General features: G+C 51.2%; 1 protein-coding gene across 2 annotated transcripts in view; it reads right to left on the reverse strand.

Moving 5' to 3' along the window:
* Nucleotides 1-24,108, reverse strand: part of PABPC1 (poly(A) binding protein cytoplasmic 1) — a 503,278-nt gene that overhangs the window by 306,646 nt on the left and 172,524 nt on the right. For both annotated transcript variants that reach the window (XM_069621444.1, XM_069621445.1), the window contains exon 5: nucleotides 22,919-23,058. In XM_069621444.1, coding sequence (XP_069477545.1) covers nucleotides 22,919-23,058 — 140 coding nt within the window. The remainder of the gene's footprint in view (nucleotides 1-22,918; nucleotides 23,059-24,108) is intronic.

Consider the following 24,108-nt stretch of genomic DNA (forward strand, 5'->3'; position numbering starts at 1 on the left):
TGACAGGTTGGGCAGAGTGTGGCTTGAGCTACCCCTTTTTGGCCAAGGCCACAAAGTCTTTCTGCATCGGGATACCCACTTTGGTAGGGGGGTCATAGGGTGAGGACTTCTACTAAGACCCCCCCCCCCCCCCCGCTCCTCGGGCTGCTCGACCTCGGTTTGAGGAAAACCAAAATATTCAGCCAAACCTGCAAGCCTGTCGTGGAAGGCCTTCGCTGACGATGGCGTGTCAGGGTCCTCCCCCTTGTCTGTGTCGACCAGAGTGTCTGGAGAGGGTGGAGGAGTGCTGGGCACCGTAGGCTCCGGTGTGGAGACCAGAGTCGGAGGCTGCTGCAGTGGCTGGTGTGGAACAGCCTGTACTGTGGGAGGCAGGGGAGCTGGAATCGAAGGAGCCGGCAGGGGCTGCGCTGGGGACTTTGGTGCCGGAGCCAGGTCTCCAGATAAGGGTCGTACCAGGCATTTTTACGCATGAAAATCTTGTAAGTACGACCACTTTATTTTCCTGTGTACATTTACGCACAAGTTTGGAGCAGAGGGCAGTGCAAACGTCAGGTTACTTGATAGAAACCAGAACACTTAATTTTGATTTTTTTCTACATCCCTTAAATATGCCTTCTTATGATCCGCTTTAAGCGCCTCAATGCCCTCGGGCTGTAGTGCGCTCTACAAATGTAAAAAATAAAAAAATAGATGTAATTGCAAGCCTTGGAGAAACGCCTATGAAACAGATTCATTTCTCTTAAGCCTTTCAAAAAAAAGAAAAATTACACACCTTGAGAAAAGGAATGGTTTTTTCTGTTCAACTTCTGCTGTGTTGAGTGTAGATGCTCAATGTAGCATACAGAAGCACTGTGCATATTGAATTTTCCTTGCATTTTAGGATTGTATAATTAATAAGATGGAAAACTAAGTTGCAATTGAGAATTCATCTTTCGTAACAAATATGCTTTTTTTTAAGTAAAAGCAAACCAGAATTGCACAGTAGTGTTTTTTAGAGTTATTGTGCTGTATGCATAATCATGCAGAGGCAGATCATTTTTACATTTATAATTTAATGTACACTCTAATTATAAAACGGTGTGTAAAATGATGGGTATGCATAGTCTAGTTTCCATCCTTTCAATCTTGCAGTCAATTAGGTACATTATAATAAATGGTCAGTGGCAGGAGAGTCTGCTCAAGGGTGTGCGATTGTCATTACACTAATAACAGGTATTACAGCCTCTCAAATCGTCAAGATTACGATTAAAACATCCAAAATCTGACTCTCCAGTAAGTGAGAGCGCTGTTCAAAAACAAATGAAATTTACATTTGTAATTGAAATAGAAACTCAGCAAAACCTGTCCCTGTGATGTTGTATCATAATATTGGCATACCATTAGGTATTAATAGCTCCTGGAAATGAGGACTTTCAATAACATCAAAAGACCATTCTGCGAGTGAACGTCAAAACGCACAGTACAATTGATGTTTGTTTTACTATGCAATTGGCTAGGTTTATGTGTTTTCAACATTTAAATATATTCAGGAGAGTGGCCAGACCTTAGAGAAATAATGAAAGCTGTAGGATGGTAATGATTTCCATTTTGCATAAATCGGCTGGATGTCACATACATACACTCTTGCAAAGGAGAAAAGTCATTTTTACTCTTGAAATCAAATTTACACTCAAAGTTTAAAAATAGCGAGTAAAATACTCCCACCTCAAAATCTTATCTGGAGCACTGGCCGGAGCCATGGGAGGAAGGACTAGGGGCGCCGGTGGAGTGACCGGAGGGAGCAAGTACCTGACTGCATCCTGCAGGATGGCCCCCCCATTTTGGGGGGGGGGGGAGGGGGGGGAAGAGGTTCACATTTCAGCAGCAGGAACCTTTCGAAGAACCTGTCTGTCGAGGCTGAAGAGGTGGCAGGAGATATTGACGGAGTGGCCTGGGGCTGGGGCGCACCATCTAGTTTGCAGGGGGAACCTGCCCTGAGCTGCAGATGGATAAACTGTAGGCCACATAGTTGGTTGACACCAGTCCCAGCTTGAGACTCGTTCTCCTGCCTTTCCCGTTCCTAGGACTGGTATCGGACGAGCAGCCATTTTGTCGAGGTGCATGCCACAGGAGTCGTGGTGATTGGCTCCCTGGACCCGGCCTCCTCGATGGTGGAGCATGAGGCCTACCATGCACCTCAGGCCGAGGCCTGGAAGGGGTATTGTCCTCGACAGAGTCGCCGGTAGTGCTGTGTGCAGGCACCCCCCTCGGACATTCGGCCAGTACTAGGGCGTTGCCGCTCGGGTGTAGTCCCGGTAGAAGACGCTTGCCGTACCTCAGCACTGCTTCCAGAATGATCTGATGGCCCCTCGGTCGCGAGGCTGGTAGCTGGACTAGCCTCAGTACGTGTGCCGGTGCAAAAACCTGAGACGTTCCTGGGGAAGAGCATGTGGTATAGAGTCCTGGTGAAATCGGACCATTCCAGTCGACGCGGAAAAGGGGGACTGATGAGTGCGCCGGTGGGCGGTGTCAGGCAAGCGCATGCTCCCTTGTCCGTGCACCTCTAAATTTAAAGGGGAAAAAGGGTTTTCAGGTGAAAAACGTTCTGTCTCCCTTCCCTAGCGAGGGACGCCCATGCAGTATGGAGGAAAGGGGACGGGACACAAGAGTATAGTAGTTTTCCTATGGAAAAAAACTTTGACACCTTGAGTGTCCTATCAACGTCGTTATGGGTGCTTTAGCCCGCATCAATGGGACGTCCAGAGTATAGCCCTGCCCCTGCTGCTTCCCCTCAGATTTTAACCTCTCCAAAAAGAGGATGTCCTAAGAGAAAGACTGAAGGGGAAGGCTGGAGGGCGCATGTGAATCCATGAAAGATACCAACGCTGGAGAAATGGAGTTACAGGTAAGAAACTACTTCCTTCTTCAGCATTGGATCTTTCATGGATTCACATGCTGTGAATAGACTTTGTAGCAGTAAGAGCCTGGAGGTGCATAACAGGCAAACGGGACCTAAGATGATCAACAAGCAAAAGACATCACTAATACCAGAAAAACAGGCATAGAGCCAAAACCCCGAAAGCTGCGGGGCTTACCTTACTGGAACGGGAGTTAAGAGCACCGCTCGTCCCACCTGTACGTCCTCAGCATGCTGTTGAGTCCTGAAAAGACCCTCGAGGAAATGTTTAATCAACCTATCGCTGAAAAGCGGCAAATTCCTTTTCAGTGTGAATCTTGAAATCACTGCCAGGTGAGCCTTGATAGACTAGATTGCACGACCATCCTTCACTAACAGTAAAAGGTAAGGAAGGAGTTGAGGTGACATGTGAAATTGCTGCAGGTCAGGTTGCGAACACCAGACACAGAACCTCTTCAACATACGGGCGTATGATGCGTTGGTAGACTGAGCCCTTCACGCAGCCAAAATGCGGTGGCAATCCCGAGATATGTTTAGGTTGCCGATTGGTCAGGAGCCATGCAGCCAGGTTGAAGGAGCCTAGGTTGTGATGCCACACCATCCCCTTGTTCTGAGACAGAAGATCCGGCTGGGAACCCAGGTGAAGGGGGTCAACCTTCGCTAGAAGGTCGGAGAACCAGGTCTGCCTGGGCTAGAACAGGGCCATCCGAATGATTTTGCAGGGAACCCTGTAGATCATTTGAACTGTTTTCATTATCAGGGGAAAAGGAGGAAACGCGTAGGCGAACATCCAAGTACATGGAAAAGAGAATGCGCCCCCCCGGAGTCTGGATGAGGAATTCGGCTGGCAAAATGCTGGCACTACTTGTTCTCTGGGCTGGCGAACAGCTCCAATGGGGGAGTGCCCCACCTCTCCAAGATATTCGACACCTGGGAGTAGTTCAGTTGCCACTCTTGCATCTGAGAAGTACACCTGCTGAGGGAATCCGATTGTATGTTTTGAATCCCTGGCAGGTGGAAAACCAGAATCCAAATTCTGTGAGATATGGCCCAGTGTCAGATGGCTTGGGCTTCCTGGGAAAGGAGACGCGAGTGTGTCCACCCCCCACCTGCTTGTGCAGATAGAACATGGTTGTGGTGTTGTCGGTGAGAATCCTTACAACTGAGTCCCGGATAAGGGGAAGAAACAACTTGAGCGCCCAGTGTACCACTCACAGCTCTAGGACGTTGATATGCAGTGAGACGTCCATGGGTGACCACAAGCCTTTGACTTGGAACTGGTCCAGATGAGCACCCCATCCAGTCTATGAGGCGTCGGTCAAGAAAGTGAATCGAAAATCTGGTTCCACCAGAGGCATGCCCTGCTCGATGTTGACAGGATGAGTCCACCACTGTCTGCCAGAGATCGGGAAATGATCACCTTGTTCGACCAGGAGCCCTGGGCCTGGGACCCCCTGGAAGTGAGAAATTCCTGCGCTGGCCGCATAAAAAGACGGCAAATGGAATGAGTGGGATGCAGGACAAAATGGTGCCGAGGAGAGAAATGAATAAGTGACTGACAGACGTCCCTGGTGAAAAGGGAGCCCGCCAGAGACAAGAGCTTCTCAATCCTCTCCTTCGATGACTTGACCCATCTGGAATTGTGCTCCCAGAAAGACCAACCCCTTTAAGGGCGTCAGAAAGGATTTGCTCAAGTTGACGGCGAAGCCCAGATGTTGCAGAAGAAGCATAGTAGCGTTGAGGGACTCAACATCCACTGGTAAGTTGTCCCCCTGACAAACCAGTCCAGGTACGGATAAACACAGTGTTTGCTCCTGCGGAGGAAAGCTGCCACCGCAGCCAGACACTTGGTCAAAGTCCTGGGAGCCGACTTGAGGCCAAAAGGGAGAACCCGAAACTGGTAATGGCTGTTGCCCACCATGAACCTAAGCAATGTTCGATGCCTTGGATGCATAGGTATGTGAAAATAAGCGTCCTCAAGATCCAGAGACGCCGAAAACTCTCGGGCTGCGCTGCCTTTATAACATCTTGCAACGTTAGCATCCTGAACGTTTGCTTTTTTAAGTTCTTGTTGAGCGGCTGCAGATCTAGAATGGTGTGCCATTTTCCGTTCGATTTCTTGACCACGAAAAACCTGGAGTAGGTACCTTTTCCTCTCTCTGATGGAGGAACCCTTTCGATTGCCCCTTTTTGCACAATGATACAAACATCCTGACGTAGGACGTGAAGGCGAACCAGAGATGTCTTTACCTGAGGAACAGGTAGCTGTGGACGCCTAAACTTCGAGTGGCCATATTGGACTGCTTCCAGCACCCATCTGGGTTATCGAACGCCACTCGTTGAGGTGGAACGCCAAGCTCCCTCCCAGCTGACTGCCCATGTGGCAGTCATTGTTGAGGCTTGCTTTAACGGCCTCTTTGGGAAGAGGAGGCTCCCCTTTTCCTCTGGCCCTGGTACTCCTTGCTCCGTTGGGAGGCCTGGAAGGAACACCTGTACACTGGTGAGTAGCAGGTGGCTCTTCCGTATACCTCGTCTCGAGAACCCAAAAGCCTTGCATTTCCTGAGACACCACGAAAAGGAGCAAAAAGATCTGCCCTGCAGGGCTGCAAGGGACCTCGCTGTATCAGAGTCCGCTTTCATGTTTTTCAAAGCGTTGTCGATCTTCTCCCTGAACAGATGTTCCCCCTCACAAGGCATGTCCACAACCTTGTGTTGAAACTCCTGGTGGAAATCAGTGCATCGAAGCCAAGCTTGGCGTCGGAGAACAACTCCATTATTAATCTGTTTGAAGCCAGTCTCCGTCAGGTCAACCGCAATGTTTATACTATGGTTCGATGCCTCCTCTCCCTCTTGCACCAAAAGCATTGCTTCCTTCCTCTGCTGCTCGGGTAGGCGTTTTAACAGTGATGCCAGGCGGTGCCACATCTCTCGGTTGTACCTTGCCACGATGGCAGAGTTGGCAGCCTTCAACATAATGGCTCCGACAGGGATGACCAACTTACCGAAAGCGTCCAACTTATGGTTTTCATTATTGGGAGGTGTGGCGCACTTGTGCTGGGTGGCTCTGTAAGGAACAAGTTACTTACCTGTAACTGTTCTCCAGCATGGGTCTGGCATGGATTCACATGCTCATGAATATTCCCCGTCGTCAGGCTGGGAATCCTCGGTAAAGAAAAAAATCAGTATCAGTATCACTGATCTCTGCGTCATACTGACCACAGCCAATGACTGCCCTCTACCTAAGCCCCGCCTCTGGCAGCCATCTTCAGATTTGGTAGCACGTGAAGAGGCAGTATGAACAAGTGAAGAGCCGCAGAGGGGTAGGCGGGAGGGTTCGCATGTGAATCCATGCCAGACCCATGCTGGAGAACAACAGTTACAGGTAAGTAACTTGTTCCTTCTCCAGCATGGGGTCTGGCATGGATTCACATGCTCATGAATACAAGAATACATAGCAGTACACACATGCAAAACCACAGGGGGTGGCAAAAGGCTCAACATTAAGCTATACAAAAAACTCAACATTAAGCATCTCTTACCTCCTCACCAGGCTCACCTTAAGCGAACAGGTTGCGCAGCACTGCTTGGCCGACCCTGGACTCCTCCCTGGAATCCCGATCGACGCAGTAGAATCTCATGAAGGTGTGCGTCGACCTCCACGTAGCAGCCCTGCAGATGTCCAGCAGGGGCACACCAGATAGGAACGCCGTAGTAGCAGCAATCGCTCTGGTCGAATGGGCTCTCGGACGGCCTGGCAGCGGTCGGTTAGCCAACCGGTGGCAGTGCATGATGCAGCCGGAGAGCCATCTGGAAATAGAAGACTTCGAGAGAGCCTTCCCTTGATTCACAGGTCCAAAGTTCACGAACAGCTGTGATGTCCTCCGGAAACTCTTTGTGCGGTCCACGTAGAACTTAAGCGCTCTAGCCACATCCAGCGAGTGCAAAGTCCTCTCGGCTGGCGACGAAGGAGACGAGAAGAAAACAGGTAACACCAAGGGCTCGTTAAGATGGAAGTCCGACGGCACCTTGGGCATAAAGGAGGGGTGCGTCCTAAGCACCACCCTCGAGGCATGGAAAGTCAAGTACGGTGGTTTGCAGGATAGGGCCTGGATCTCTCCCACTCGTCGTGCGGAGGTAATGGCCACCAGGAATGCAGTCTTCCACGACACAAACTTCATCGGTGCGGAGTGCATCGGCTCGAATGGGGGCCCCATGAGCCTGGTCAGCACCACGTTAAGTTCCGGGGCCGGGGCCTTCACCAGTGGGAACGACCGGAACAGTCCCTTCATAAACTCTTTTACCAGTCGATGGGACCAAAGGGACATCCGTCCTGTGGTTCTGGTATATCTGGAGATCGCCGCCAGATGAATCTTAATGGAGGCATGGGCTAGCCCAGCCTTTGCCAGCGATAGCAGGTACGGCAGCACTTGAGGGGCCGTAATCCGTAGGGGGTTAATCTTCTGTGCGTGGCACCAGACAGAGAACCTCTTCCATTTGTGTCCGTAGCATTTCAGAGTCGAGGACGCCCTGGCCTTTGCAAGAACCTCTCTGCAATCGGCCGGTATATCGTAGCCTCCAAACTCTAGCGCTGCAGGAGCCAAGCCTGCAGGTTCAGCGACGCCGGGTCGTGGTGGAAGATGGTGCCTCCTTCTCTGGAGAGAAGGTCTGCGTCCGCCGACAGCTTGATGGGAGGGGACGTTGACGAGTCCAGAAGGTCCGGGAACCAGATCTGCCTCGGCCACGCCGGTGCGACGAGGATCATCCTGCACCGGGACCTCTTGCGCTGGCTGATGAGTCGAAGCAGCAACGGCAACGGAGGGAACGCATACAGGTATAGGCCGTCCCAGGGGAACGAGAACGCATCGCCCATGCTTCTTGGCTGGGGAAACCTGCTGGCGAACCTCTTGCACTTCGAGTTCGTCGCTGTTGCGAACAGGTCGACTTGGGGTTTGCCCCATCGTCAGAAGAGTTGATCCACCTGATCCTGGCGCAGTTCCCACTCGTGACACGCGCGCAGATCCCTGCTGAGCGAGTCGGCGATGGTGTTGCTTTCTCCTGCCAGGTGGAAGGGAACCAGGAACATCCCCTGGGCGACCGCCCAGTGCCACAGATCCTGTGCCTCCTTGGATAGGACTGGGGATCTGGTGCCTCCCTGCTTCCGGATGTAAAACATTGTCGTGGTGTTGTCCGTGAAGATCCGCACCACTTTGCCCTTGAGCGACGGGAGGAACGATTTGAGAGCCCAGAACACGGCTCGGAGTTCCAGGACGTTTATGTGCAGGAGCCTCTCCTACGGGAGCCAGAGGCCTCTTGCGTGGAGATCTCCGGGGTGGGCGCCCCAACCTTCCAGGGAGGCGTCTGTCGTCACCGTCTCCTGGTACGCCGGTGTCTGAAAGTCCTTGCCCGCCGTAAGGTGCGCTGGAACGCCCCACCACTGAATCGCCCGCCGGAACACCTCGGAGAGGGACCCGGTCTTCGAAGGTGCCCGTCGCCTGCATCCAACGGGCATCGAGAAATTCTTGAAGAGGGCGCATCCATAGCCTGCAGAGGCGCACCAGGTAGATGCAAGAGGACATCATCCCCAGGAGGGACTTGATGGACCTCACCCTGGCCACGTCCGTGGCTAGCAGGTGCTGCACTTTGCCTAGAATGGTCTTCGTCCGTTCTTCCGACGGGGCCGCCAGGCGCCTCACTGTATCGAGCTTCGCTCCCAGAAACAGGGCCACCTGCGACAGCACCAGGTGAGACTTTGGGTAGTTTATGGCGAATCCCAGGTCTGTGAGTAGTTGGACGGTCCTCGCAGTGTGTTCGACGGCGAGTTCCCTCGTCCTTGAGCGGATGAGCCAGTCGTCCAGGTAGGGGTAGACGTGAATCCCCTGCAGGCGCAGCCGCGCCGCCACTGGTGCTAGGCACTTGGTAAAGACCCTGGGGGCCGACTTCAATCAGAACGGCAGTGCTCTGAATTGGTAGTGGCGTCCCTGGACGACAAACCTGAGGAACTTTCGGTGACTTTTGAGGATGGGAATGTAGAAGTATGCATCCTCCAGGTCCACCGACGATAGAAAGTCGCCTTCCTCCAGCTGTCCCAGTACGTGCTGGAGGGTGACCATCCTGAACTTTTGTGATCTGATGTATTTGTTCAAACGACGAAGGTGCAGGATGGGGCGCCAGCCGCCCGCCTTCTTCCTGACGAGGAAGTACCTTGAGTACACCCCAGCGCCCCGGAGCCTCTTGGGGACAAGCTCGATGGCGCCTTTCCTGAGCATCGCCCGTACTTCCAACAGCAGTTGCGGGACGTGATTTTCCTTCCTGGCCACAGGTGGAACGTGAGGGCACTTCTTCAGGAATTCGATAGAGTGTCCTCTTGCCAGGGTATCCAGCACCCAACGGTCGGTGGAGATGGACTTCCACACGCCGACGAAATTCGTCAGCCGGCCTCCCACCGGGGTGCTTCGGTGGGGGCCCGAGACCACGGCCGGTTCAGTCCTGCTTGGAGGTGGTGGCCTTGCCGCCCTGGCCACCTTGCCGACGGCGGCGGCGAGGCGCTCCCTGCTTGCCGCGACCCCTGTAGGCCTCCTGAGACGAGGAGCGTGCCGCCTGGCGGTAGGACGAGCCACCGCTGGATCCCTTGGAGGCACCCTGTCTGCCTCCGGAGCTCCGAAAGGGCCGTCGTTGCTGAAGGGCTCCTAGGACGCGGGCCGTCTCCGTGTCAGTTTTTATGGCTTGGAGGGATTCGTCCACCGCCTTCCCGAACAAGTTGCTGCCGTCGAACGGCATGTTCAACACCCTGGTCTGGACGTCCTGACGGAAGTCGGTCGCCCGGTGCCAACCCCGTCGTCGTAGGCAAACACCGTTGCCCAGCTGGCGGAACCCGGTATCGGCAATATCGGTTGCCACCGTTATGGCGTGGTCCGACGCCTACTCGCCCTCTTGCAGTATTTCCAGGGCCTCGGACCTCTTGTCGTCCAGCAGGAAGTCCAATATGGGGGCCAGCTTAAACCAGAGCTCCCTGTCGTAACGGGCCACGATCGCCAGGGCGTTGGCCGCTTTGATCGTCGGCGCCGACGAAATGACCCGCCGCCCCATGGCGTCCAACTCCTTTCCCTCGCCATCCGGCGGGGAATTCGACGTCGAGGCTCCTGACACCGCCGCCGAGACGACCGAGTCTGGCGTTGGCTGGGCCCTGAGGCACAGGGGAGCGGTTTCGGGGACCCGGTACTTCTTCTCGTACCGGTCCCGTTTGGCTGGTGCCGTGGAGGGGTTTTTGAGAACCGACAGGCCCTCCTCCCAGATGTCATCGATTAGGGGCACCGCGATGACCGTCTTCCTCTTGGCCTCCCGGCGCTGAGAGGGGAAACCTTTTTTCTGCTCCTCCGGGCAGAGCTGGAACAATTCGGACGCCCTGGCGATCATGGCGTGGAATGAGCCAATCTCGTCGGGCAGCGAGGCCCGTTCCGTCGTCGTCACCCTCCGAACCCGTCATCGAGCCCAACGCACCGTCATCTCCCGACTTGTGGGAGGATGAGGAGGGAACTGTAGGCCTTACGGGGCGAGTGGAGGAGAGGGTTGGGTCCTCCGTCGTTTGTTCTGAGTACTTCCTGACGGCCCAGGTTGCGGGTCCGCCGGCCTGGGCCGTGGGAATCTTGTCCTTATCTCAGAGCATAAGGACTGGATGGCAGACAAAATGGCCGCCGAGCCATCCTGAGGCCTAGGATCCGGCTGCGCCGGAAGGGAAGGCCGCTCTTCCTCACCATCGTCGTCTTCCTCGGTTATCTCCAGAGGATCTTCCTGACAGGATCGAACCTTCTCGAATTGGACTTCGAGGTTCCTCACGGCCTCGGTCAGTTTCTCCTCCGAGGCTGACTCCGAGCTCTAGGAGGCCACCGTGCCCCCCCTCGCTTCTTCCATCATGGCGGCCACGACGATGGGCTCAAAAGAGGATTCCCTCCTTGGCGGCAGGGAAACTCTAGTCCCGGAGGCAGTCTCCGCTGGCGGTGTCTCTGCCGGCTTGGCCAGAGTCACCGCGATCGCCTCCATAGAGACCTTTGCCTGCTGGGTAGGGGCCTTCACCACCTTAGGTGCGTCCTGGGCCTTCTCCTTCGGGGGAGTGGCGACGCCTCGCTCCCCCTCTTCCGAGATCGGACGGGGCTTCTCCCGAAGCTTACCCGGTGTCTCGGACTTTCTCTTCCCCGAACCGGAGCGTTGGCTCGTGGTTGACGGTGCCGGGGAAGGTGCGCCCTGCCTGGCGACCGAAGAGCCCGACCTTTCGGCGCTCCCTGATCCAGCGGACTCGCGGCGCTTGGCCTGGTGTTGGGCCCCCGTCGCCGGGGCGCCCGGACTTAGAAGCCCGCTCGGACCCTTTCTTCTCACCCGTCGAGCCCTTCTCCAACCAGCTTGCGAGACGGGATCGACGGTCCCTCATGGTCCGCTCCGACAAGTTCTTGCAGAACTGGCAGTCCTTCTCTACATGAGTCTTGTCCCCATGAAGACAGTAGAGGCATCGCGAATGTTCGTCTTCCTTAAACACATTCTGCAGCCCGCATCCAGAGCAGCTGCGAAACAGCTTGGGTCCGGGCGACGAACTCACATCCTGGGCAATCTCGAAGTAGGCCGCGAATCTTCTGGAATCCTCCAAGAAGTTGATTCGACGAAATCTTCACCCTTGAGGGGCGTAGGAAAATCCTGCAACGGGTAGCCGTTAACGGGAGTAGAAACGGTGGAGCTTGAGGCTCGATTAACCGAAAAAATGTGAAAATTCACCTGAAAAAGCGCGAAACACGCAGTAAAAGCTCGAGAGCTAAGCACGAGGACTCCCAACACTTGAACGTGCGGTAAAAATCTGAAGATGGCTGCCAGAGGCGGGGCTTAGGTAGAGGGCAGTCATTGGCTGTGGTCAGTATGACGCAGAGATCAGTGATTGGTTACTACTACGAAAGAGAGATCAGAAACGAAACTGATACTGATTTTTCCTTTACCGAGGATTCCCAGCCTGACGGGGAATATTCATGAGCATCTGAATCCATGCCAGACCCCATGCTGGAGAACCCCGGATTCCTCATCGTACAGTGCCCCTCCTGCCATACGTGATCCAATATAGGAATTGAGAAAGACCTCTTTCTCCTCTTCCCCATATTGTCAAGCAAAAAACTCAAATTTGTGGCAGGCTTTAGCCATCATGGCCTGGAAGGCCCCAATGTCATCCGGTGGAGACATCCTCGTCCGGGTCTGTATCCCAGGTATCTGCCCTTCTTGGAGAAGAAGAAACCGTAGAGAGTGTCCTACGGAGCAATCTCTTGCTCTGAATCATCAAGTACCCCTTCCCTCCTGATCCTTTTGGGGAGGAGTAAAAACCCTAAGGGAAGGCGGAGGAGGTTGAGGCAGGGCTGGCCTCCTGCAAAGCCCTTGGCTGCGGAAGGTATTGGAGGCATTCTTCTGAGGCGGCGCGGCAGGAGGGCTTAGCAATACCAGGACAGGCAGAGTCTGAAGTACTGGGAGCCGGGCGTCCAACAGCTCAAGGAGAGCTTGCAAAATATTGAGCACTTGCATCAAGAGCAATGAGTGTGGGTTGATGAGGATACTGAGGCGGCACAGACCCCAGATCCGGTGACGTGGACGAAGTGAAGGGTGGAGGTTCAACACGGATGGATCCAGGAAAGGCCAAGCTGAACCCCCTTCCTTGGGATCAGATTCCAAAACGGCACGCTCGTCGTAGACTGCAGCCTTAAAGTCAAAGGTGATGTCATATTGGAGTAAGTCCTCAAGCAGCATGAGTGGAAACCATTCTATAAGATTATGCTCCGTAGCCACCTCGGAATGCTCCGAGACCTCCCTGGAAGGCGGGACTCCCACCACCTCAGGCCGAGCAGGTCTAACAGAAGGCGGCTGTGTAGCCGGGTCCTTAATCTTAGTCATTGGCGAGGGAGCCGTTGTCGACGGAGCGGTCGACGGGACAGCAGATGGCAGGGCTGTGGACAGTGGTAGAGTCGAACCAGTCGGCATAGTGGTCGACAAGGCATGAGTAGTAGATGCTGTCTGCAACCCCAGCACTACGGCAGATGGAGAAGACAGGCGCTTGGAGGACAACCTGGACCTGTGTTTCGACTCATGGCCCGAAGAAGACCAATCGGAAGCTGATGAGGAATGCTGCTTGTCCTTGGGCGAAGACCTCATCGAAGACAAGGAGGAAGAGTGAGGACTTGATTTCTCCTTCTCCGATGACTAAGTCTTGCGGCCCTGATCCACGGATTTCTGCTGGTGAGCCCCTCTCCGTCGATTTGTCAGAGCATGATGCAGTTGTGCCTTGACAGGAGAAAATTAGCGACCGCTCAACATTCAACAAAGGCAGTGCAGCAGCAGAATTCTTGGCCTTTTCCAAAGCAGACAAAGGCCTACGCTCACCTGTGCGCTGCTTCTTAGGCAGACCTAGCCTACCTCTGCGGGAAGAGGCAACCTACGAAGCCGGATAGGCACCTTCATTCAGCCAGCAAAATCAAGCACCTGTTTCGGTCCTTGAGGGTTCTTTGGGAGAACCCCTGACAGACATTGCAGTTGTCGGATGAGCGATTGGGATACAAGCAGTACAGACATTCCGAATGCCTGTTAGGCAGAATCCACTGCAGTTCCCTTGGGGAGCACTACAGCAGATTAAGACTACAGGTATATGCAACAAATTCCCTTTGGTATCAGTCTGTACCACAAAGATTTAGTTGGTAGCTGTGGCTGAACAGTCAGACTTATCTCAAGAGGAAGTTGAGCAGTATTCAGGGATTAAACATTAGGACTACAGCACCATGGTATAAGGAAAGACTGACCAAAGCTTTGTATTAAAAATAATATGACAATGCATTACTTACCGTAAAAGCATTTCTGATGGTTGTATCTGCTTAGATTCACATGCTGTGCATAGGTCCGACATCCAGTGGTCACTGCGGAGTATTGCATTTTGTTTTTCGTAGTCGAAAAGGGGACGTCGACAAGGCGTGTCTGTAACACTATCCCTATAGTGATGTGCGGTGTACCCACAATCCGTCACGCGTCGAGGTCCCTCTGTTTGTATTTTTTCTGCCCTGAGGGAGCCTTCTAGACGTGAGCGAGTACAGAAAAGAGATGTAAAAGGATGTCTATGTTCCTTCCATCCGAGCGGGGAGGAAGGGTGGGCGAATGTGAATCTAAGCAGATACAACCATCAGAAATGCTTTTACGGTAAGTAATGCATTGTCTTCTGATGTTTGTTAATCTGCTTAGAATCACATGCTGTGCATACACTAGCAAGCAGTACCTGGAGTTGGAGGTGGGTTTTGAGAAGGAACAGCAGAGAAAAGGTGTCTTAATACTGCTTGTCCCACCTGGGAATCAGCTCTAGAGTGGGCATCTAGACAGTAATGTTTTGTAAAGGTGTGTACAGAACTCCAGGTTGCTGCTTTGCAGATGGACTAAAGGGGAACATTTGCAATGAATGCTATGGATGCCCCAGTGCCACGAGTAGACTCTGCTCTTGGCTTGATGGGTAGTTCTCTCTTAGCAAGAGAAACAGAGTGATGCATTGAACAATCCATCTAGATATAGTGGACTTTGATACTGCATCTCCTCCTCTTCCTGCTGCCACCGAGACAAAGAACTGATTAGTCTTTCTCAGTGGTCTAGTTCTTTCCATATAAAACATGACAGCTCTGCGCACATCAAGTGTATGCAGGTTTTTTTCTCCTAGATTTGAAGGGTTTTGAAAGAACGTTGGTAGTTCTATTAACTGGTTGACATGGAATTCCGAGATGAATTTCGGTGCAAACCTCGGGTGTGTGCGTAGAACCACCTTATCTCTGTGAACCGTTACAAAGGGGTCTAGAACAGAAAGCCTGTAGTTCACTTACTCTCCTAATGGAGGTGATAGCTATTAGAAAAGCAGTCTTAAGAGTGAGGTCTTTAAGAGTTGCCTTGTGCATGGGTTCAAAGGGTGAACCCATGAGCCTGGTGAGTACCACATTTAGGTCCCTGCCGGGAGCTGGGTTTGCTATTGGAGGGTGTATTCTATTTACCCCCTCCATGAAGGCTTTAATCACTGGGACTTTCCACCATGACAATTTGAGTTGGGAAGTGTGTATGCAGAAAGTGCCGCTAGGTGGACTTTAATAGAATTGAATACTAGACCTGAGTCCAGCAAATGGGTCAGGTACAGGACAATTTGTGCGGGAGAGCAGTCAATGGGGTTGATGCTTCTTCCTCTACACCAGATGACAAATCTCTTCCACTTGCTAGAATAACAGTGACGAGTTTTAGGCTTTCTAGCTTTCCTGAGGATGTCCATGCACCTTTGTGGAAGTTGTAGATGTCCAAATTCTATGACCTCAGGAGCCAGGCTGCTAAGTTCATGGTTTGAGGGCATGGATGCAGTGTCCTGCCCTTGTCCTGTGACAGCATGTTGTACGTACGGGCAGGGCAGTTTCACTGGTGGAGACAGAGACATCTCCATCAGATGAGCGAACCATGGTTGCCGGGGCCACTAGTATCATAGTGGCTTGTTCCCGGTGCATCTTGTGCAAAATCTTGTTGAGAAGGGGAGTCGGGGGGGGGGGGGGGGTGGGGGGGAGGGGGGGTTGGGGGTTAGGGGAGGGGGGGGGGAGCGTAAACAAATTTCCCTGACCATGGAATCCATAGACCGTTCCCCTTGGACTGGTTCGGAGGGTACCTGGAGGCGTAATCTTGGCATTGTGAGTTCTCCAGAGTTGCGAACAGGTCTATTTCTGGGAAACCCCACTGTGTGAAGACGTCGAAGACAATGTCTGTGTAACCGCCATTCGTACTCTGCGGGCAGGGGGAAATCTCTGCTGAGTTCGTCTGCTAGCAGATTGAGTTCCACTGGTACATGCTGTGACAGTAGGAACATGTGTCTGAGAGCCCACTTCCAGATGTTTTGGGACAGCTTAGACAGTCCTGGAGAGTGGGTTCCCCCTTGTTTGTTGAGGTAGTACAGGGCTGTGGTGCTGTCCGTGAGGACCATCACCGTCTTTCCTTGTACGTGTTCCTGGAAGGCTTTCAGTGCCTTGAACACCGCCAGTAACTCCAGTAGATTTATGTGCTTGGATGCTATGCTCGGAGTCCACACTCTGAGCAGTCTGATGGGATAGGTGAGCCCTCCATCCTGTGAGGGATGCGTCTGTGGTTAGAATGGCTTCCACTGCGGGTGTGGCAAAAGGTTTCCCTATTAACAGGTTTTCCTTTGTCCACCACCGTAGCGAGAGAACCAAGGCCTGCGAGACCACCACTAGATCGTCCCATTGTCCGCTGCCCTGACACCACTGGCTGTTGAGCCACTCTTGCATTGGGCGCATGCGTAGGCGCGCGTGAGGTACCCAATAAATACATGACGCCATCATTCCTAGCAAGCGCATTGCTTTGCGTACCGTCACCTCTCGACCTGCCACATATTGGGGGGATCTGAAACAGCATGTTTTGGACCCTCTCGTTGGAGGGGAAGACGAGGCCGTCCTTTGTTCGAATTAGAGCCCCTATGAATTGTTTGATCTGGCTGGGGTCTAAGCTGGACTTCTTCTCGATGCAGAAGCCCAGTTGGAACAAAAGGTCTACAGTCTTTTGGGTATTGGAGAAGCATGTTTCGTAAGAATCCCCCGTTATGAGCCAATCGTCGAGGTAAGGGTATACTGGGATGGACAACCTGCGCAGATGGGCCGCTGCCACTGCCAGTACTTTTGTGAATACCCTTGGTGCTGATGCTATCCCGAAGGGTAGCACTCTGAACTGGTAGTGTTTGTTCTCTATCATGAACCTGAGGTATTTTCTGTGCGCTGGCAACATTAAAATATGAAAGTATGCATCTTTCATGTCCAGTGTTGTCATGTAATCCCCTTGTGATAGCAAGGGGATTACTTCCTGTAAGGTTACCATGCAAAACTTTTGGGGCTTGACAAATTTGTTCGCTGGGCGCAGATCTAATACAGGGCGCATGGTTAGGTCCTTTTTGGGTACAAGGAAGTACACTGAATAAATACCTTCCGTTACCTGAGATAGAGGCACAACCTCTATAGCTCCTTTTTCCAGTAGCTGTTCCACTTCCTGTAGAAGGATGTGGAGGTGTTCTGGTGTAATGCGTCGTCCCCGTGGGGGTTTGTATGCTGGGGAACTGTTGAACTCTATACAGTATCCGCGGGCTATGGTTGATAATACCCAACGGTCTGATGTTATTCCCTCCCATGCTGGAAGAAACAATGTTAGCCGGCCCCCAACCAGCGATGCATGGGAGGGGACCCGAATCTTCGGGTCATTTGCTGTTATTGGCCTGGGAGGCTCTAGGGGTAGAGCCCTGACCTCTCCCCTTGCCACCGCGTTGGCCTCTCTGATTGTACTGGCCACTATTACCATGGTTAGAGGACCAGTTGTTGGCAGAGTATTGTTGTTGATTTTGCTGCTGGCGTTGGCCACGAAAAAAGCGCTTATTGCCATAGCCGCGTCTGTTAGGGGGCCTATAAATCTGGTCAAGGGTCTTGATTGTGTCAAACTCCTTTTTAGCATTTTCTAGAGCCTCATCCAAAGGGATTGGTATCCTCTATAGGTTTGTTGATCAGGGAAGCCTGCGTTTCAGGTTTAAACCCTGAATTGCGCAACCAGACATGGCGTTTGAGGAGTATCCCTTGGACTAGGGAACGCCCAGCAGTCTCTGCAGCATCTAAAGTGTTTTTAACGATGCTTTGGTTCACTAGTGTCCCTTCCGTGATTGTGGCCAGAAGGCGTGTACGCAGGGGTTCTGGTGCCCCTTCAGCATCGCTACGTAGCTTGCTCCACTGTGCGTCTGCGTAGCTTGCTATTAAGGAGTTATTAGCGATCCTTGCTGAGAAAGCGGCGGAAGCTGTGATTCTTTTACCCAGGGCATACAGCTTTTTCCCCTCCTTGTCTGGTGGTGCCTCACTGGTGGACAGTGGCACCCCTGCTCTCTTCCTTGTATTTGTTACTACAAGGGAGTCTGGTACGAAAGGGTCAGAAGGAGATGGACTGAAGAGTTTTTCTATTCGAGGGTTGACCCCTCTGACCAACGCAGGAGTGGATAGAGAAGGGGTGATTCTTCTTTTTACTGAGGCAAGGAGTGGAATGGTTTGACTGACAGGGGGGGGTTTCTCCTTAATTACTTTTTCCACAAAGTCAATGTCAGGAGAGGTCTTCCCCGTGTCTAATTCGAAATTCGCTGCTGCTTTGCGCAACAGTGCATTAAACGTAGGCTGATCATCTATAGGAGATGTGTTCCTAATAGGCGAGTCTTTGGGAGGAGATAGGGTTATGGCATCAGGGTCAGAATACGCTGATGGGGACTGCCAAGGATGTGAGGAAACTACCTCTAGTTCTTTTCCGAAGTCCCCTGCACCTGTATCTGGATCTTCTTGAAAACCCTCCTCTAGGTTTCGTTCTTCCTCTACACCCAAAAAATCATCCTCTTCCTGAAAATGTTGTTCCTCTTCAGTGAGGTCATACACATCTAATTCCTCATGTGAAGGATTAAACAGCCTAGGAAATTTGACCCTGGGGTCCTCCTGGGGTCCTTCTCTTGGCCTTTTGGGTGTTGGTAGGTTTTGGTTTTCCATAAACCTTTCCATTTTCTCCATACAGAAATGGAGTCTCTCCAGAGTTTCATGGGGTACCCCTGAGTAGTCTAGGGGGGCTCGGGGGGATTAGTATCTTCTGACTGGAAATGCTTTGACTGCTCCCACAACGAAGAAAGGTTTCCATCGCCATCTGAAAAGCCTTCCGGTAGGCCAGGAGTCCCTCTAGATGAAGGGGCAGTTACTGGCTCCCCTTCGGCTTTTTCTGCGTGTCTTTAGCCCTTTGCACGGTATTCGACGTGTCTTTCGCCCGCTTATGGGTATCGGCGGAAACAATCCTCGCTAGGCTCTCGACAAGTAAATTATCTGTGGAGGTTTCTGGTCTCGACATTACTGGCGTTGCGTGTTGGTGGTTTGGGGGTAGCGCCTTTATCTGTAGAAAGCCCAGTCGCTGGTCGCGGCTGCGTTTCCGAGTGGGGCTTTAGACTCTTACGGTCCGAGGTAGACGCTGGGGTGCCCTGCGTCTCCTTCGGCGCTGATGGATTCCTCGTCTTCAACGAAGAAGAGCCGTGGGTTGTGTGCTTATGGGAGCGAGTCTTTTGTGCGTCCTTGGTGCCGTGGTGTTCATCCCCATAAGCAGGGTGTGAGCCGAGCCAGTCGGGGCCGGGGACGGACGTCGAGGAGTGTGAGCGCTCCCACGAGAGGTTTAAGACTTCCGCAACAGAGGTCGTGTTATCACCTTCCTCGTCACTTTCCGCGGCGGCGGGTGAGGAATCGGACTTCGACATGGCGTAGGCCGCCCACCTCTTGACTCTACGTTCTTTTAGAGTTTTGGGTTTTAGAAGCCGACAAGTCGCGCAGCCGTCTTCTTTATGATTGAGGGGCAAGCAACGATTACAGCGTTTATGCTTGTCCTTCCAGGTCTACTTGCCCTTGCAGCGCGGGCAAAACCTAAAGGGTGCCCTCTCCATAGCTGAGGCAATAATTTGTGGTGATAACAACCCCGAGGGAAAGGGAGGGGAAAAGGAAAGGCATTCTCAAAGAGAAACAAGATAGTTCCACCCCCACTCTCCCTACTGTATGTTGGCCGGCGAGGCCAGGCCACGTGTTCGGCAGCGGCGAAGGATCTCCTCCGTCTCGTCTCCTCCGTCGAAGGTCTTGTTCGGCGGAGAAACAGATTCGCAGCTACGTCAAGGGGCGGGATCTATGTGTTAATTTAATAAGTCAGGACCAAGGTCCAGGAAATATGTTTTGCAATGTCTCTCGAGGAGCTCCGTGTAAAGGCGACCAAAAGCTGGGCGGAAAAAAACAATGAGGGACCTCGACGCGTGAGGGATTGTGGGTACACCGCACGTCACTATAGGGATAGTGTTACAGACACGCCTTGTCAACATCCCCTTTTCGACTACGAAAAACAAAATGCAATGCTCAAGTGACCACTGTATGTCGGACCTATGCACAGCATGTGATTCTAAGCAGATTAACAAACATCAGAAATTTATTTTACACACTTCTAGTTCAACACATAAATCACATTTATCAAAGCAAGTTAAAACAGTTAATACAAGTATACACACTCCCTATTTAAATACAAGTTTGAGCCAGAGTGAAAACTGAGCAAAATGGCACAGGGTCAACCCAGTAAAAATGGCACTCGTAATTTTTCAAAAAGGGAGGTAAAGGACAAGTTATACAGAGTTAACTAATCTCTTAAAACACACGAGCAACACTTCCCAAGTGGATTGTGAACAAGTGAGGCAAGGTAGCACTTTAGCAATAGTCATACATAGGTGAAACCCGAGCAAAATGGCACTTCAGCAATAAGAGGGAAGGAAGAGTGGTAATAAGGGTTTTTGGTGCACCAACACAGTTGAGGATGAAAAGTAATCTAGTGAAGGCAGTGGTAACAGGTTTAGCCAAAGTCAATAGGCCTGTGCCAGAGTTAGTGGTACAGGGCAATGTGCCCAGGATCAAACTGCTGTTCTAGTAGCTGCAGTCAAGTCTTTGGTTTACGATTCAAAAGGAGGGTGCAGAAGGTAAAAGATAATCTTAGTCAATAGGGGCGGCATACCCAAGAGGTAGGTAAAGGATTCCAAACACCTTTAGCCTGAGAAACGGGAGGCCTGGCGGAACAATGTACCTGAAAAAGTGGAAGCGGCTCCTGCGGTGGCGGTGGTTCCTGCAGTTCGTGTTGTCCAGCAGAGGAAGAGAGGCTCTCGTCGTGGAGGAAGGTTCGAGTTACTGCACTGCCCAGGGAAGAAGCCAGCCGCGGTGATGCCGAAACGGATTAAAAAGGTACAGTCCTTTAAATCGCGGTCGTGGTGGACGGGTGCCTGTCTATCCGGTCTCTGAGTGCAGGGCACTGACGATTCGACCAAGGCAGGTCCTGGAAGGCGATTGGCGAACTGGTTAACCCCACCAGCTCAAGGGAAGAAGACTCTTGCAGAGGAAGATCTTCTGAAGTCTTTGGAGAAAAGTGGTGAGGATCTGCAGCATGGATTCACCAGTGGTTCGGTCGTTGCAGAGGTCTTCAGCTTCTCTCCTCTTCGGTTTCTTAGTTCCAGTGCTGACGTCTTGCCCTCCAGTCCACAGGACCATACTTTTATGTAGCAAGACCCCCATTCATACAGCCTAGCTGTCACTCACACAGTAGGGTGGCTCTCCTGGCGGGAGAACCCCCACAGCCTATCAGGGCAGAGTGCGACTTGGGTTGCTTAGGCAACCCTGTCCATAGAGCCTATTGCCCCTCCCACATATCCTGTCTAACCCAGACTCCGTGGCGCAGAGAGGAGGGCTTCTGTGCAGAAGCCTGCCAAAAGGACGAACGAAGGATCCCCGACCTGGGTTAGGATTTCAGAGAAAGACACGAGAAAGAAATATTAAAGTTCTGGCAAAAAAAAAAAAAAAACACCGGATTAAAGTTAATATTCAAATAAACCAGCGGTATGTTAGAGGCTGTAAGTAAAAGTGGTAGCCTCGAACAATGGGAAAAACCCATAGGAAAATATTTGCGTGTAACCACTGCCACCAGCCAGAAACTTTTGAGAGGGGGACTGTACGGTACCCCCTCGAAAATGAACACTAGGGAACCCTATTAACCCTTTCCAGTACGTCCATTTTAAGATGGGTTGTACTGGTTTAGTTCATCATTAATGACTCGTAATGTCAATGGGGACTTTACATGCCCTGGGAGACAGTAGTCAACCCCAGGGTATGGAGTCTGTTTGGGGGTTAATATGACACCCCTGTGGTACGGCACGGAGGGTGCTGTGTACCACACGTTAAGAAGATGATTCCTATGAGGGTGAGAAAAACCCCATAGACAAACAAAAAACATCAGCAATCTGTCTAAGAGTGGGAAAAAGAGTCTCACTCTTAGCAAGAGAAAAAAAACAAATCCTTCAAATCCAGCAAAGCTGCTGGGGACTCTATAGGTAAGGGGAAATGAGCCATAGAATGAGAATTCTCCCTAACAATGCCCATCTCAGTCGTACACATTCTTGAGGACACGGCCTGAATAAAGACTTCCTCGGACCCGAAGAGGACACAAGGGGACCTGGAACCCTCTTTCTCGGACGAAAGAGTGGAAAACAGTGAAAGCCGACGTGAAGAAACTGAAGTTTATAGGCACAAAAGATAAATTCTCTGGCGAGAACTCGAGGTAATCCCAAAAGTTTGGAAGACTGTTGAAATCTGAGGGGAAGCCGCAGGGCGGAGCTATATTCTTGACGTCCCATTGGTGCGGCCTAAAGCACCCATAACTACGTGGGTGGGACAGAACACTCAAGGTGTCAACGTTTCAATAGGAAAACTACTTAAGTTACTGAGGTTTTCCAGCCTGACGGGGAATATTCACAGCAGGTGTATCCATGAAAGATACAATGCTGGAGAATGAAGACTACCAACACAGAAAAGTGCAGTAAAAATCTGAAGATGGCTACGAAAGTGCGGTAAAAATCTGAAGCTGGCCTCCAGGAGTGGAGCTAAGGGATCCCTAGCTTTTGGCAATATAACCCAAAATGACTACACAAGAGCAATACAGTGACTGAAGTTTTCAGTTTAAGTTCAAACTGCTATGTTACAGAGAATTCTCAGCTTGACTGAATAGTCACACCATGGGAATCTATGAAAAATCCAATGCTGGAGAATCTCTGGTTCCAGCACCAGTGCCTTGAGTACGGCAAAAGTGAGGAGATGAGATCTAATGCACGCAAAACATACTAGAAGTTGGTCAATCGAATACAAAAACGGGCAATGCTAACTGAGTACAATAAGGATAATAAGAAATAATCAGTTAATGACAGTGTAAAAAACTGAAGTTGTGGATGAAACATTTACGATTTAGAGAGATGGCAGCTAAACTGGCAGCCCACACAAGTAATTCACCACACTGGGATGCGAGCAGTCTCTAAAAGGTCAAACTAGCACAGACTTCTGTTAAAAAACAAATAATCAGAATGTGAAAGTGCAAAAGCAATACCATATTTGCAGAAAACTTCTTTAAGCCTTTCATCATCCATGTCTTCGCCAAAATTCTTGATATAAACATTAGTGAATTCCTTTGCTCTGGCTCCAAGCTCTGCCTCGCGTTCTTTTCGGGATTTAAAACGGCCAACAAACCTAAAAATTAAAGTATAGCACAAATAAGGTAAGTTACAATACTGAATTAGATCTATTTTGTCAAGGTCAAAAGAACATTAATGATGAATAATTCTATATTTCTTTAGCGCCGACCTAGCTCTGGAGAAAAGGAGTGCTGTACAGGTCTTCGAGCAAAACAGAAGTAGTGAGAACTCATCAAGTAAACGGTGATCATTGAGAGTACAAAGTTCGTATGGTGCATGCACATAGAGGCCAGAATCTAGGGTACACCAATGTGTTGTTGATAAAGCAAGGTCTTCAGTTCTTTCCTAAACTGAAGGGACTAAGCAGTCCGAATTGCAACTTGGATGGAGGGCCGGAGCATAGCATGAGAAGGACTTCACTACTTTTCTCCTTGTAAACCTATCTAATTTCCAGTCTGAAGATGGTCTTACTGCAAGAGGACTTTGTGCCTCACAATGGTTGCCTTATAGGCAAGGAATGCTGTTTTGAACCAGATACTAGTCGGGATGTAATTCGTGCAAGGTGGGTGTGTTGACATTTCGTAGAGCTGGTGATCAGGCAAGCCACAGTGAGGTGGGCTGTTTTGTGTGAAGGTGCCAGGTAACACCCAGGAGACCTGAAAGGACGGGCTTGTCCCCTGTAAAGTGTAATATTTACCTGTAAATATACTATGAGAGAACCATATACTTGAGCATTGCATCTTACAAGCAGAAACCGTTTCCAAGGGACCACTATGTAAAACTGACCTGCCAATCTGAGCCTGAGGAACAGGCACTCAAAAGTTAAGATCCCCCAAAAGCCTCTTTAGATCGGTCTAACATGTGAAGCCAAAAAAAAAGAAAGCCTCCTGTGGAGAAGGTTGGACGCATATGAATCTATAGAAAATTACAAAGTTAAGTACATTATTTTCTTTAATATGAAGTCTTATCGATTCACAAAATTTGAATAACGGGCGCAGCCGTAAAACATCACTTGTCACCTCAATTTTATACATACACAGCACACCATTTCTTACTCAGCAAGAGTTAATTATAACTAGCCAATGGCGAGTGCCCATTTTGCACC

This window comes from Ambystoma mexicanum, chromosome 5q (genome assembly GCF_040938575.1).
Source record: "Ambystoma mexicanum isolate Mex_15411 chromosome 5q, UKY_AmexF1_1, whole genome shotgun sequence".
Lineage (NCBI taxonomy): Eukaryota > Metazoa > Chordata > Amphibia > Caudata > Ambystomatidae > Ambystoma > Ambystoma mexicanum.